Source organism: Anabrus simplex, chromosome X (assembly GCF_040414725.1).
Source record: "Anabrus simplex isolate iqAnaSimp1 chromosome X, ASM4041472v1, whole genome shotgun sequence".
Taxonomy (NCBI): domain Eukaryota; kingdom Metazoa; phylum Arthropoda; class Insecta; order Orthoptera; family Tettigoniidae; genus Anabrus; species Anabrus simplex.
This window is the reverse complement of record NC_090279.1, coordinates 221240077-221255611: the sequence shown is the minus strand read 5'-3', so window position 1 is coordinate 221255611 and position 15535 is coordinate 221240077. Positions and strand designations below refer to the sequence as shown.

Here is a 15535-nt window from a genome sequence, read left to right as displayed (position 1 = left end):
CGTAATTAGCGTCGACCTCTAAGATCTTATGATACCATGTTTTTCCTTCATTCCCACCTAGGTATACCTGCTTCCTTCACAAAGCTGCAGGTTTAGTATAAGTATACTTCCGCTAGATAGTACCACAACTATAAATATTATTGAATGCATTTGTTTGATCCGACATTTCGTAACTATTACAAATGATCAAGGAAATACGCGATGCATAAAAGAAACTGCTAAAATTATCGAGAATTATAATTCTCAGGGCTTGTCACTCGTGTCGCACATCATATAATGAATCTTGAGTATAAATGTTGATAAATGTTTTCAAGTCATTGTGTACAGTATATAGGTTGATTTCATGGTTACAGTGATCGTAAAAGTGGACCAAAATATCGGCACTAATAACATCAGTGATCCTACTACGCCATGATTTGATAGAAAATACTTTAAACTATAGGTAACAGACTCCGCAAAATGCTGAAACCTAGGCCAGTACGTAAAAACGGAGGCCTGTCGGCAACCGCTGGTCGCTGTATTACGGAGATCTCCGGGGCTTATTTTTATATTTCACTCCCTTTCCATCCCCGCCCAAAGGAGTGCTATGAGCGTCTTACACAACAGTTTATTTTTTCCAGATAGTAAGTCATATGTGTATCAATTTTGGCTGGCAGCTATACCCAAACGTACATGCATAATCTAGCTGCTGTAGAATCCTGGAGCTGACATTGCCATGGTTACGGCAGTTCATTAATTTATCCGATTCCTAGAGCAGGGGTAGTGTGGTGCCAATATCTCCGTAACGGTTGGTTTTAGGGCCTTAAAACATGGTTTTCGGGCCCATAGGGCTTACCGAGTTTTGTTCTTTACGTCAAGAGGATTAAATTGAGTTTTGTCTCATCCTTATATGACAAATTCGATATTTTGCCTATGTTAGCCCATTATTTTTATATCTACCCCCCCGTGCCCACCATCTCGAATTGTTTCGAAAATAAAATACAGCCCATGTTACTGGCAATGTTGCTTTATATAGGTGAAGTAATTTTTAAAATCGGTTCAGTAGTTTTTGAGCCTATTCGTTACAAACAAACAAATTTTTCCTCTTTATAATATTAGTATAGTTTTTGTTCTTTCTTCCTGCCACTGCAGTTTGCCATATGGCAAAGAATACAATTTTCAATTTAAAAAGTTATAATTTATATGTCAAATTGCTTGATAAATCTACATCTACTGCTATTTATTAATAATTAACAATATAAATGATTTCACAGAATTTGTACTTCATTTTTCAGTGCGAGAACAGCCACTGCTTGGCTTAATTGCTTCAGAATAGAAAATAACTTGCGTAGATTGAGAAATATCCTTGGAATAGTTCCACTGTTGCTGATCATTAAGACTTTCTGAAATAAGCTGCTGTCACTGTCAGCTTCTTTAGGCTGTTGAGAGTCTGTTTGAAATTGTATCTTTGGATCGATGATGAAACACTACTTGTTATTTTCCTCTTGTTGATTGCATTCTTCTTGTAGTCCTGTTGTCGGCAATGCAGTAAACTTCCTTCCTGAAAGAGACTTGCATTCACTGTGCAGACAAGAGCCTAGGATGTGTGTCTACAGCATAAATTGTCGCGACATTGCCGTCTAGTTTGATTGTACTCTGCATTCAGAACTGCTGGTTCGTGTACTTATTTCAACCTCTCTTCTTAAATATCCCCGCTTGCCAGATGTTGTGTAGTCTCCGTCATCTATACTTCTTTCATTACAAGATTTTTTCCAGGATTTGACAACAACTAAAGCTTCTGATTGAAGACACCCTGTCCTTTTACTCTCCGTGAAGAATAAATTATGCTACTGATAATGTATTCTCCAGTCTTTTGTTAATCTTGCTTTAGTTTGAACAGACTAAAATGCTTAGAAGTTTGTGTGTTCTGCTTGAACAATAATGTAGAATTGGTAAGTGTAATAGTCTGTATGCTAAAAGATTTTATTGTGGTTTCAGTATTTTTTATATCATCTATTGGTCTAGGTGATCGTTTCTTTCCACTTCTCACTTTTAGCTGTACATTATTTGATAACCTGTGATATTAGATTAAAATGGCCCACATTTTGCTACAGCCTTGACGACCCTCGGCCTACCAAGCAATAAATGCTCAGATTACAAGGTGATGCATGGTCAGTGCAACAAATCCTCTTGGCTTTATAGACTGGAGCTGTAAGGCTGAGTGGGCCTCATATCAGTCCATCCTGGAGTCTCCGCATAAGAATAAATAAATAAATAGTTAAATCTATGTTTATTCAATTCAGCCTGATTTACAACAAATTTCATGATACAGTTAATAGAGTTTACATTAAGAAACTCAAGATTTGGTTAGAATTCACAAATACTTCTGGAATTATGGCTCCTTAGTTTCCTGTAAATATGGTCTTCAAAATGCTCCAGGCACAGCATTTTTCGTTTGAAAATTTGTTATTAAGCTGATGCAGGTCCAAGGAATAATTTGCAATATTATGTTTGTTATTAATTAAAACCCTGTATTACATTGTTGTTAATAAATGGGATCATTGTAGATTTTTCCATGCAAGGATTTCTGGAGCAAGGCAGCAGGTTGTCTTGTAAGCACTCGTATGCCGTTGGTATCTTGAGGGTGGACCCTCGTACCCGGTTACCGTAGCAGGATGACTTTTTAGATCCAGTTCTGTGTGTATTGTTGTGTGTGGCCATGGTTACTTGAAGAATGTGTGTCCCGTTTGCATAGTTACAGGTCATCAAGTAGCATGCCATTGTATTACGAATGTTCTCGCAAGGTTACGTGTGTTTTATCCTTGAATTAGGCGCACAGAGAGGTACCATGGGCTCATGTTATATCTATCACTGCCCTATGGATATCTCTTTGCACAGTTTACTCTTGATATATGCGAGGCTAACAACTGGGTACTTCTCCTGATCGCTGGCCTCTTGCCTCTCTTACTATTGATGGCTCTATTGATGGAAACTGGCTTTTACCGGCCTTATCATACGGAAATCTTTGTTGAGGTAGTCTAACTTGTTATAAACATGTCATATTGGAACAAAATGTGCTCTCTTGTCATCAGCCACTGACAAGCCACTTCATGTGTCCTTCTTTTCCTGCACTTATCCAGAATTCCTGTTATCCTAAACCTCCCACATCAAGACTGATCCCTGCGCTCAGGAACTGCGGGAACATGCTTGCCCACATGTCTTATGGCGACTGTGAGAGAGGACAGTGATGGGAGGTGGGTGTTGAGAAATCACTTTTCCTTGATTGCTGCTAAATCTGGTGACAAGATTATGAATCTCACTACTCCATTAAATATACCTTTGACAATGAACAATCAGCCTTGGCAGTACTTAAGAGTTGTTGAAATTTTTTAATCACTTCATACACCGTACATGTTTCGAGGACCTTACTGTCCTCTTGCTCAGCGGTTCTCTCACTACCAATTATCTCTTCGACCTCTTTACTTATTATTACACATCACTCTTAATAGGAATGTGTGTCATAATTGAAATGAAATATATACATGAATGAAATATATATACATGATAATGTAAGAACTCTAAAACAACACTATTCTATTTACAATTTTCTTAAAATGTCATCCTTGTCTGTTACCTAAGAATGCAATCAATTCATAACATTTTTACTAAAAACTTCTAATTCAGAGATCATGTCAGTTAAGTTTTGCTGGTATGTCCATCTGTCCTCGAAAGTTCCCAGAGCGGTAGCTCTTCACTCCGACCTAAATTGAATATGCAGTTATTCATAAACATAATTGGCTTTGACCCTAGCATCAAGTAACTTGCCTGAACATCGATATCAGGATCTCTATCTTTCTGATCTATTTGCAAAATGGACGATGATTATTTTGACACCCAAATTTGAAACTCTGTCTGTTAAACAACTCTATGTATTGACAAGGCTGATTGTTAATTATCAAATCTATATGTATTGGAGTAGAGATTGTAGTCAATGCGGACCATTATAAAAATAAAGGTTAAGTTAATAATATTATAAATGCCAAGCAGGGTAGCCGTGGAATATAGAGTGTAATGCTGCATCTGTACTAAGCTTAATATTGGGTAGGACTATTGCTGTGTGAACATGGTGACCAATATTTGTGATGTACTGAGTTACTGTGATTGGATGTTAGTGATGCGGAAAGTGGTTTTTGGACCTTCTAGACCGAGCTCGATAGCTGCAGTCGCTTAAGTGCGGCCAGTATCCAGTAATCGGGCGATAGTGGGTTCGAGCCCCACTGTCGGCAGCCCTGTAGTTTCCATAGTTTCCCATTTTCACACCAGGCAAATGCCGGGGCTGCACCTTAATGCCTCGGCCGCTTCCTTCCACTTCCTAGACTTTTCCTATCCCATCGTCGCCAGAAGACATGTGTCGGTGCGACGTTAAGCAAAATAGCTAGACCTTCTAGGACAACATTGCAGTTTATTCGAGTAGATCAGTGACTCGTATACAGCTGGGGAAGCCGTAAACTCTTCACAGAGGATACTGCACCATACAGAACTACTGAGCAACTAACGTTTGAATACTTTTCGAGTCAGAGTAGTTTAAGTGCAGTAGTGTAATTTTGTTCTGGTAGCAATGGATGTAGAACTGAAATTGATGACAAGAGAGCACACATCTATCTCTACTTCTTTATTTGAAACTGGAAAGCGTTTTCCTTCCACACTATATCTCAAAGCACTCTAACACTGATTGCTGTATTGGAGTAATGTTTGATGTTTTAGTTTCAGTCCTCTTCCGAAACGCCTGCGCAGTCACTGCACAACAGTCAGTCGTCGACGCGAGCGAGCGGTACAACACGGTCGAGCAGCGCAAAACGAGCGAGCAGTGCGACACGACGGAGCAGCGCTGACAACACGGCAGCGAGGAGACAGCGGCGCACTAGGGTGCCGGATAAGCCCAACTACCCTCTGAACCTCTGGAGCATCATGAAAAACTGCATCGGCAAGGAGCTGTCCAAGATTCCTATGCCCGTGAGTCAGCAGACGCCTCTCTCCTGCCCTCCCAGTCTTTCTCTTGTTCCAGAACACTCGCTAGCGGGCGTTCGTAACATTTGCCCGAGTCCTTCCCTCCGTAACTTTCTTGTCCGTCCTGTCTCTAAGGAGGTGACTTGGTGACTCCTCTTCTTCCGGGGATGTCTCACGTGTTGAGAGCGTCCAAACTAGAGAAACGGGATTGATTCATTAATAAGAAAGATGTTTGCCTCTCGTGCACTGTGGGAACATCCTCTCTGTTCTGTAGCTATGCATCCTTTGTTTTGCTCTTGCATGGCTGTAGGCAAATTGCTCTTAATTTGTAATAACTAAATGTTATAGACAATATTTTCAGGCCCAAGCTGCTATTATCAAGATCAGAACATAACAGATGTAACAGGAAATGCATTTCAAGAGAAAAGACATCTGCTTGTCTCTCAGCATCGAAATACGAAAACAATTTAAGACTTTCACATGGGATGTTGCAAGATTGATCACAGGAAGCAGTGGGGACGTAGACTTGGAAAAGAAGACAGCTTCAACTGAAGCAAACAGCAGAAAGAAGCATCACCTCCCTTTCTCTGCCACCACCATGTCTGTCCTTGAACCGTTATAGCCAATTCCCATGTTCACACCAGGCAAATGTTGGCCACGGCCACTTCCTTCCCTATCCCATCATCACCATAAGAGCTATCTCTGTTGGTGCGATACCTTTTGGTACATTAATATCTCATACAACTAAATTTTATAAAAATCTGTTATATTGTCATTAAACATTATCTTCACGGTACTAGTTGACTTTTGGGTTATCTTCAGCCAATATAGTCAAATTGGTACATTAAAAACATTGTAAAGCAACACATCTAAAAAGTAAAAAACACCAGATGAGTCCTTGATGATGGGCATTATGTTCAGCTGTCAAAAATATAACTTTCGTTGCATTCGTAACAACGTGTGATATGTTGTGGAATCATTTCTGTCCTTGATTAATATTAAACTTGTCGTGACAGTGAATAGTCTACTTAGAGGGGGATATCTATGAATTGAACCAATGAATGCAATGGCCCTGTTGTTGTTGTTGTTGTTGTTTGAACTGTCGCTATGGATCCTGTATTTAAATCCACAAATGATATCTGGAAAAGAAAAGGAAAAACAAGGGAGCGATAAAGCACTGTGTTGTAAAAGAAGGGCTACCTTCTACAGGAGGCTGGTATGAATTGACGATTTTTGATCGAATATGGAAGTGAATTTGATCGTTACTTTCTCAGTTCCGCCGTCCCCCAACAGTTTCTTGTTATGTGAGTGTGAAAATGTAAACTGTTGAAGGATGTGTTTCAGTTGCGGCTGCCGCCGCCGACAATTGACTAGGTGGACTCTATTTTAACCCATTTGTTCCCAAATTGTTTTATATTATATCTTTTTAATAATTTATTATGCTTTTGCTCATAGAGGATCCCAAAACTGCAGTAAATGTGTTAAAATAATCTTACGAAATTTCTAAGTACCCTTTTCTGCATGTTCCATTAATGGAACAGCGGGCATGAACAGGTAGGGTGTTTTTCCAACAACGAATTTTGCATTTACTTGAGTTTTCATGCATTTATGGCCCTCAATTGAACACAGAATAAAATAAAAACACACTTTATCTACAACTTAAATAGGCTACAGGAAATATTGTAATCAGCTGGAAAGAAATAAACAAACACGCTCTGCTGTCTTTAGTGAGGAAGGTTCACATGATAAGCACCGTACTACAGCCGTGAAGTCTTTTCTCTTCATTCTGTTTCTAGTCTTTGTCTCACATGCCATGAAATGCTGAAAAATAGTTGACATGAAGTGCTACGTCACATTTCGTGCACATTTTTGTAGTGTTTTCCTTATAATGTGCGCATCTGAAAGCAACTGCATGGTCTTCTTTTTGTCAAAACGCACTTAATCTGAAACTCTTTTGTTTACTGGGCAGAGCTGTTTTGGTGATCGGCCTAAGGAAGCTCTCAAACTATATTTTTGTAGATATGGTACAGCTATCCTCCTAGTAAATGCCAGCAATCAAGTGGTTGGTCTTTTTACTTTCTGGAAGAGCGATAAATCAACCAAGCATTATTCGCAGACACATTTAGAGGAAATGCAAACAAGGGCCAGTACCATTTCTTCATCCTTGTGGAGACTAATGACCCCAACATTTTCGTCGATGCGATCAACGCCACCCATGTTCGTGTTGTTTTTCACTGTTCCTGCCGGATGAGGAACATCACTTTTTCTCTTGAGTGACCTGTTCCACCTCTTTGCTGTTCCAAGAGGACTAACACTCCTGCCTGAGTCGAGGCTACGGTAACAATTTTGTTGTCATTGTACCGGATAAGAGGAATCCCACCTTCAGCGTTGGTTAATTAATGATGTGATCCTCTTCCCCTCTTGGATAACTCTTTAGCATTCATCAGCTGAATTCCCCCTAACCTGTTTCGACGAACTGTTCCCGTACAATTATGTCCATTTTTCTAATAATAATCTTATTGGCTATACGTCCCACTAACTACTTTCACCATTTTCGAAGACACCGAGGTGCCAGAATTTAGTCCCGCAATAGTTCTTTTACGCGCCACTAAATCTACCTACACGAGGCTGGCGTATTTGAGCACCTTCAATACCACCGGACTGAGCCAGGATCGAGCTTGCCAAGTTGGGGTCAGAAGGCCAGCACCTCTACTGTCTCAGCCACTCAGCCCGGATTGTCCATTTTTCTGGAGTTCCTCCAAAAGTTTGAGTGAGATGAAATGTCCAGAACTACGGATCCACCTATACCAACTCCAATATCAGGTCTTGTGTTTCCTGTACTGGCTCCTTGACATGGATTTGAACTGCGTAAGTCAACTGAATGGACTCACTTTTCATCAGATTTAGCCTGTTCACTGTTACACTCATTTGAACCTAAATGTATAACTACAACTTCTAGGTCTATGATTCCCTGTACAGTTGCCTCCGCATGACAGCGGATTTGGTTGCCCGATAAGTTGTCAATATCTTGAGCAGCTTTATTCCCACTATCTTCATCTGACCCTAAGTAATTCTCTGGCGGCCCAATAAACATATCTGTGTCCAAAATGACAGGTTCAGTCTCCATTTCATTCAGACATTCTTGTATCTCATGAACTGACAGTCTAGAGCGAAACAGAAAATTTCTGGCTGACTAAATTAGAAAGAATTTTATAACAACTCTAAACATCAACAGTACTCATGTCCTTAGTGCCAACAGTGGAACAAGCTAGCAATCATAAACCCCATGTCATTCATGCCCGCTGTTCCAAAAATGGAACATGACATTATTACAGCTCAGGAAAGTTATTAACAACTTGAGTAACACAGTTTTAATGTTATGTTCGGTTAACTACAACTCTAGTCTTTCCACAACTACATTGACGAGAATGTGTTTCATGTTTATGAAGCAAGCAAAAACTTACCCTCTGCACGCTGCTAATGTGGAGGCCATGTTTAAAAGCACTCATTTGTAAACAAAACAGCTGAGAAACACCTGATTATCGCTCAGCGCAACACAATCTTGCTAACTCAAATGATGTGAAGTAAAATATCCCCTCAAAATTATGCAATATACCTATACAACAACTTTTAAGAAATGTTCCATTTTTGGAACAGCGGGAACAAATGGGTTAACTTGTTCCTTTTATCAACTGTCATTACTAAATTCTAAAATTTATACAAATTATTTACATATTATTTAAGTGCTTATGCATAGAATCCATGTAGTTACGGGACTACTTAGCTTATGGTGCGGAGGCTCGAACTGCCTGCTGCGCATTGTTAGAAGTGAACAGGTCATCTCCAGAGTCTTAGGTATGACTCCTGGCATACCAGTCCATGGTTAAATGCTGCATACAGTCACGAGTACGGTATAAAAACTCGCACACTGGTTGGAACTAGTATTGCCCTATTATTACTAGAGTAAACAACTCATATTTGTCCATGTATTAATGTGCTCCCAAGTTCAAAATACACACAGAGAAAGTATTTTATGTCGCAATTCATGAAGTAAATGACTTTCGCAGTTTGTAGTTATTCAGCAAAACACGTCTCATGTCAGATGGCCACGACTTTTTAACTGAAATCGCCCTGACAATGTTGCAGGCCTAGCTTATACGAGTTGAGGATCCGAGATGGCTAGTTGCTCAACCCCGTTTGGGTCGCGACACCTCGTTCCATTGGTAGGTAGCGGATATCAGTGAGGCAGTACGTTGTGCAGGTGGCTAGTATGATTTGATGGTTTTTGGTCCAATGTGGAAGTGAATTTGATTGTTACTTTCTCCATATAATTGGCCTGGCATCCTGTGAGTTCCAGCATAAACCCCCATCAACACATGTGGTTCCTTTGTAGGCTTAGTTTCCTACTGCGCACAAATCGGCAATATCTAGCACATGTCTTCTGGGCAATTTTACGTAGATTCATAGTATGGCTTTTGTTTCTCTATTTAATGTGTAGATGTAGGTGCTAACAGGGATGACAGGCTCGGGATGTTGGTTCATTGCAGTAACGCCCATTGCGACAAAGTTACCTGGTTCATCTACAACTTCATAACATTTCCCGTTGCTTTCGCGCAAAGTCGGGCTGTCTCACTCGTTCATTGAGTGGAAAATTTCCACTGCTTCTCATTCTGCGCATCCCTCAATTGTATAGTGCGCGCTCATCGCAAAGACATAATATAAAAATATTTGCATGCCTGAGTCCCCGGTTCGGGCCTCTGATAGCCCACCGTACCACATTCAGACTCTCAAATTGTTTTAAATTGATGAAAATGGTTTAGAAATTTCGAAACATTTATGCTGTTTGAGTAGCAAGAAGAGAGGAGCACACCATTATACATAAATGGTTCTACTTTTCTGAACAATGTTCATCAATTTAAAAATGAAGTGTGATTTGATAGAATCTGATGATGAAACATCATTCTTTGTTTAATAGTGTGCTTTTTAACGGCTATGTCATAATTAGCATTCAGCAGATGGAGTCGACACTGAAAAGTAAAGCAGAGGTAAAGGTATAGCAACGCACTCCCTAGGCCTTGCTGCCGTCGGGTGGGACCAACATAGGTCAGATGGGAGAGATAAGAGTGACGAGCCTGACTCATGCTGCCCCCGCCCAGGTAGAGTTCAAGTGGCCGGGAGGTATGGAAGTGATGACAAGAAAAGAAAGAATCAGAAATGAAGAGATTAGGAACAGAATTGAAGTTTCGGAACTGCAGGTCGGGAAGCCAAAGCGATACAAACACACGATACGAATGAGAAAAGACAGAGTTCCAAAGAAAGCATTCACGGAAAACCAATGGGAAAGAGACAACGAAGCACGCTAAGACAGTATAGAGAAGAGAGGTGGAAAGATGGAGGAAATATTGGAAGCAGGAAAAGTGTGGTAAAGAGAGTCAATGACAGAGGTTCCGACCCAGAAGAGAAATGGAAATGAGAACTGAAAAAGAGGAGTTTTTACAGTTTGAGCTGTCCACCAACAAGCAAAGAGGTCAAAACAATTAATTTTGTTAGATGTAAATTTCTGTTAGTCAACAGCCTTGTCTTCCTCCCACATTGTAGCGTACTTTGGGCTTGCTCTAGTTGCAGCTTCTTCTCTCCTTGTAGTACCCTGACTCCTAGTTAGAGCTTCACCTGCTTGTTTGACAGGTGAATTTCTCCGAACCCCTGTCCATGCTCCAGCGGTTGACAGAGGACTACGAGTACGCAGACATCTTGGACAAGGCGGCTCGATGCCAGGACCCGTGCGAGCAGTTGGCGTACGTCGCGGCATTCACGGTGTCGAGCTACGCGACCACGAGCAACCGTACGGGCAAGCCGTTCAACCCGCTCCTGGGCGAGACCTACGAGTGCGATCGCATGGACGATCTGGGATGGCGTTCACTGTCGGAGCAAGTGTCTCATCATCCGCCCATGGTAGCGCAGTTCTGCGAAGGGAGAGAATGGCGCTGCTGGCAGGAGTTCACGATGGCATCCAAGTTCCGGGGCAAGTACCTGCAGGTGATCCCGCTCGGCACTGCCCACCTCGAGTTCAACAACTCAGGTGTGTACTGTTTTGCTGTAGAGATGGTGCATAATGGTGTCCCTCTGTGGGAGTATGTATACTAATATTATAGAGAAAAATTGTAAGTTTGTTGTAAATTTGGTTAATCTCAGGAACCACCTTATCTGTTTAAGTCTTTCACTGCTGCGGTAGAGTATACTCAAGCTCCGCCAAATAGTCCACCAGTGCTGTGGTTGATCTGAACTGCGCGCCGTCATTTCTGGGGTTGTATATATTTGATCTGCCATCTATTGGCTACCCTTTGAACAACTTACTTTTCTGCGCACTGCAGAATAAACGTTTTTCTGCTGTTACCTCATGTATGCCTACCACTTATGATCGTAACAGCTGCCCAGAGGATCGAGTCTGCTGTTGATTTTGATAGTATTGGAGGTGATAGTGGAGATGTTGGTAAATCCTCAGATAGTGATAGTGGGGAAAATGGAGAAGGAAAAATAATCCAGAATTAAGATTACCATTCACGTGGGCATATGTTTGTTAGAATGGTGTTTCTTTTCCGTCTATATTTTAGTAGCTAGATGAATATTGAGCTCAGTAAGTTTTTCATGAAACACTGTTCTAAATATTGCTTGTCTTTCACTTTGTGCATTTAGTGTTCAGAACTTTCTTCTGCATATAGGCCTGTTCTACAAAATTAAATTAATGTATTTTGTTCAATATTTAAAGCACTTATTTAGCGTGTGTGCATTCATTCATGCTTAGTGAAGAAAGTGAAAAATAAGTAACTTTATTAACACTACTTGAAAAATATTGGTACAGTAAATCCTCGTTAATTCGAAGTCGTTGGGATGCAAAAATCGGACTTCGAATTATGTGATTTCGAATTAACCGCCATTGCGTACTTCGGAAACGCCAACCCTTGCGGCGTCACAGTATATTCTAAGACCCGTTACTGTATGCACTTAACCTTGATTCACAGTTTAAAGCTCTCAAATGCCATTGGGAAAAAAATATTTCCAAAATGTATCCAACAAGATGCATTTACAGTATTCAAATAATGCACTTGGATGGTTATATAGCGCACACCTATCTAGGAAATGTCACTGTAATATTTGTCCCAAGTGGAACATAATTCTTTTTACACATGAAGAGAAAAATCTGCTGTAAATTAAGAAATACCGTCGTTACTATAGAAATATATATATGTACTTACGGGCTGTAGACAGGACTCCCTTATGTTGTATTCCGCTGCTCGTGCCGTCTTTTGTTTCTTGCTTGAGGGCCAGGGGTAGCACCGACGAATGGGAGTGCTATGGCTGTGAACTCTCATTATCTTTGTCCATATGACTAGCGCGGGCAGTTCAAGCAGCAAAATAGCCTTTTCCCTGGACCAAGAAATATATCATTTAATGAATGAGTTAGGGCACAAAACGAATGAACAACATGAAGAAAACGACACCTAATTAATGCAAACAAACTTCAGTGAACAAAGACATCACACACGAAAGTGTTAGATAAACAAAACACATACGGAAGTGCTTGGACATAGCAGAAAAAAAAAATAGTTGTAAGGTAGTAAAGTATGTATCCATACCATTCTGTGCAAGTAAAATAGTTTGTACTATTTCTTAATTTACTGCAGATTTTCGACTTTATTTGTGCAAAAGCAATATTTTGTACTATTTCTTAATTTACTGCAGATTTTTGACTTTATTTGTTCAAAAGCAATTATTATGTTCCATTTGGGACAATTAGGAAATTTGTTTGGAAGGGTAATAGTGAGGTACATTCAGGGAAACGGGATGGCCTAGCGAGCAGTGATAAGGGAACAGGGAACTGGAAATCAAGTAGGGATGACATAAAATTGTTAGTGTTGAACTGTAGAAGTATTGTAAGGAAAGAAATAGAATTAAGTAATTTAATAGATATATATTTACCAGATATTGTAATAGGAGTTGAATCATGGCTGAGAAATGATATAATGGATGCAGAAATTTTCTCACGGTATTGGAGTGTGTATCGTAGAGACAGGATAGGAAGGGAGGGAGGGGGAGTGTTCATTCTGGTGAAAGAAGAATTTGTAAGCTACGAAAAAGTTAAAGATGATACACATGAAATTCTAGGTGTAAGGCTCATTTCTAAAGATAATAGGAAACTTGATATATTTGGAGTGTACAGATCGGGAAAGGGTAGCACTGACGCGGATTCGGAATTATTTGATAGGATGGTCAGCTATGTGGGAAACGACATGGGAAGAAATGTGACTGTAGCGGGAGATCTGAATTTGCCAGATGTCAATTGGGAAGGAAATGCGAACGACAGGAAGCATGACCAACAAATGGCAAATAAGTTAATATGGGCAGGACAGCTGATTCAGAAAGTGATGGAGCCAACCAGAGGGAAAAATATCCTGGATGTCGTGCTGGTGAAACCAGATGAGCTCTATAGGGAAACTGAAGTAATAGATGGTATTAGTGATCATGAAGCTGTTTTTGTGGTAGTTAAAAATAAATGTGATAGAAAGGAAGGTCTTAAAAGTAGGACTGTTAAGCAGTACCATATGGCTGATAAAGCATGCATGAGGCAGTTTCTAAAAAGTAACTATGATCGATGGAAAACTGTAAATAAAAATGTAAACAGACTCTGGGATGGGTTTAAAGAAATTGTTGAGAAATGCGAAAACAGGTTTGTACCATTAAGGGTGGTAAGGAATGGTAAAGACCCACCTTATTATAATAGAGAAATAAAGAGACTAAGAAGGAGGTGCAGACTGGAAAGAAATAGAGTTAGAAATGGCTGTGGAAGTAAGGAGAAATTGAAGGAACTTACTAGAAAATTGAATCTAGCAAAGAAGGCAGCTAAGGATAACATGATGGCAAGCATAATTGGCAGTCATACGAATTTTAGTGAAAAATGGAAGGGTATGTATAGGTATTTTAAGGCAAAAACAGGTTCCAAGAAGGACATTCCAGGAATAATTAATGAACAAGGGGAGTGTGTATGTGAGGATCTTCAAAAGGCAGAAGTATTCAGTCAGCAGTATGTAAAGATTGTTGGTTACAAGGATAATGTCAAGATAGAGGAGGAGACTAAGGCCAAAGAAGTAATAAAATTTACATATGATAACAATGACATTTACAATAAGATACAAAAGTTGAAAACTAGTAAAGCGGCTGGAATTGATTAGATTTCTGGGGATATACTAAAGACAATGGGTTGGGATATAGTACCATATCTGAAGTACTTATTTGATTATTGTTTGGTCGGAGGAGCTATACCAGATGAATGGAGAGTTGCTATAGTAGCCCCGGTGTATAAAGGAAAGGGTGATAGACATAAAGCTGAAAATTACAGGCCAGTAAGTTTGACATGCATTGTATGTAAGCTTTGGGAAGGCATTCTTTCTGATTATATTAGACATGTTTGTGAAATTAATAACTGGTTCGATAGAAGGCAATTCGGTTTTAGGAAAGGTTATTCCACTGAAGCTCAACTTGTAGGATTCTAGCAAGATATAGCAGATATCTTGGATTCTGGAGGTCAAATGGACTGTATCGCGATTGACCTGTCTAAAGCATTTGATAGGGTGGATCATGGGAGACTACTGGCAAAAATGAGTGCAATTGGACTAGACAAAAGGGTGACTGAATGGGTTGCTATATTTCTAGAAAATAGATCTCAGAGAATTAGAGTAGGTGAAGCTTTATCTGACCCTGTAATAATTAAGAGGGGAATTCCTCAAGGCAGTATTATCGGACCTTTATGTTTTCTCATATATATAAATGATATGAGTAAAGGAGTGGAATCGGAGGTAAGGCTTTTTGCGGATGATGTTATTCTCTATAGAGTGATAAATAAGTTACAAGATTGTGAGCAACTGCAACGTGACCTCGAAAATGTTGTGAGATGGACAGCAGGCAATGGTATGTTGATAAACGGGGTTAAAAGTCAGGTTGTGAGTTTCACAAATAGGAAAAGTCCTCTCAGTTTTAATTACTGCGTTGATGGGGTGAAAGTTCCTTTGGGGGATCATTGTAAGTACCTAGGTGTTAATATAAGGAAAGATCTTCATTGGGGTAATCACATAAATGGGATTGTAAATAAAGGGTACAGATCTCTGCACATGGTTATGAGGGTGTTTAGGGGTTGTAGTAAGGATGTAAAGGAGAGGGCATATAAGTCTCTGGTAAGACCCCAACTAGAGTATGGTTCCAGTGTATGGGACCCTCACCAGGATTACCTGATTCAAGAACTGGAAAAAATCCAAAGAAAAGCAGCTCGATTTGTTCAGGGTGATTTCCGACAAAAGAGTAGCGTTACAAAAATGTTGCAATGTTTGGGTTGGGAAGATTTGAGAATAATATATAAGTAATAATAATAATAACGTAAATGTTTCCACCTTTTCAATACTACAATATATTCACAAAATTACAAAATTATACGGTACTAGTTTCGACCCATCTAGGGGTCATTATCAGCCGTATTGGAGCAAAGATCATTTGTGGCGAA

At 39.9% G+C, this 15535-nt stretch overlaps 1 protein-coding gene across 4 annotated transcripts in view; it reads left to right on the top strand.

Moving 5' to 3' along the window:
* Osbp (oxysterol binding protein) overlaps positions 1 to 15535 on the top strand; it is a 184971-nt gene that overhangs the window by 79754 nt on the left and 89682 nt on the right. For 3 of the 4 annotated variants that reach the window (XM_067159125.2, XM_067159124.2, XM_067159122.2), the window contains 2 exons: positions 4744 to 4992; positions 10672 to 11065. In XM_067159125.2, the coding sequence (XP_067015226.1) occupies positions 4744 to 4992; positions 10672 to 11065 (643 nt within the window). The remainder of the gene's footprint in view (positions 1 to 4743; positions 4993 to 10671; positions 11066 to 15535) is intronic. The other variant, XM_067159123.2, reaches the window with a different exon arrangement.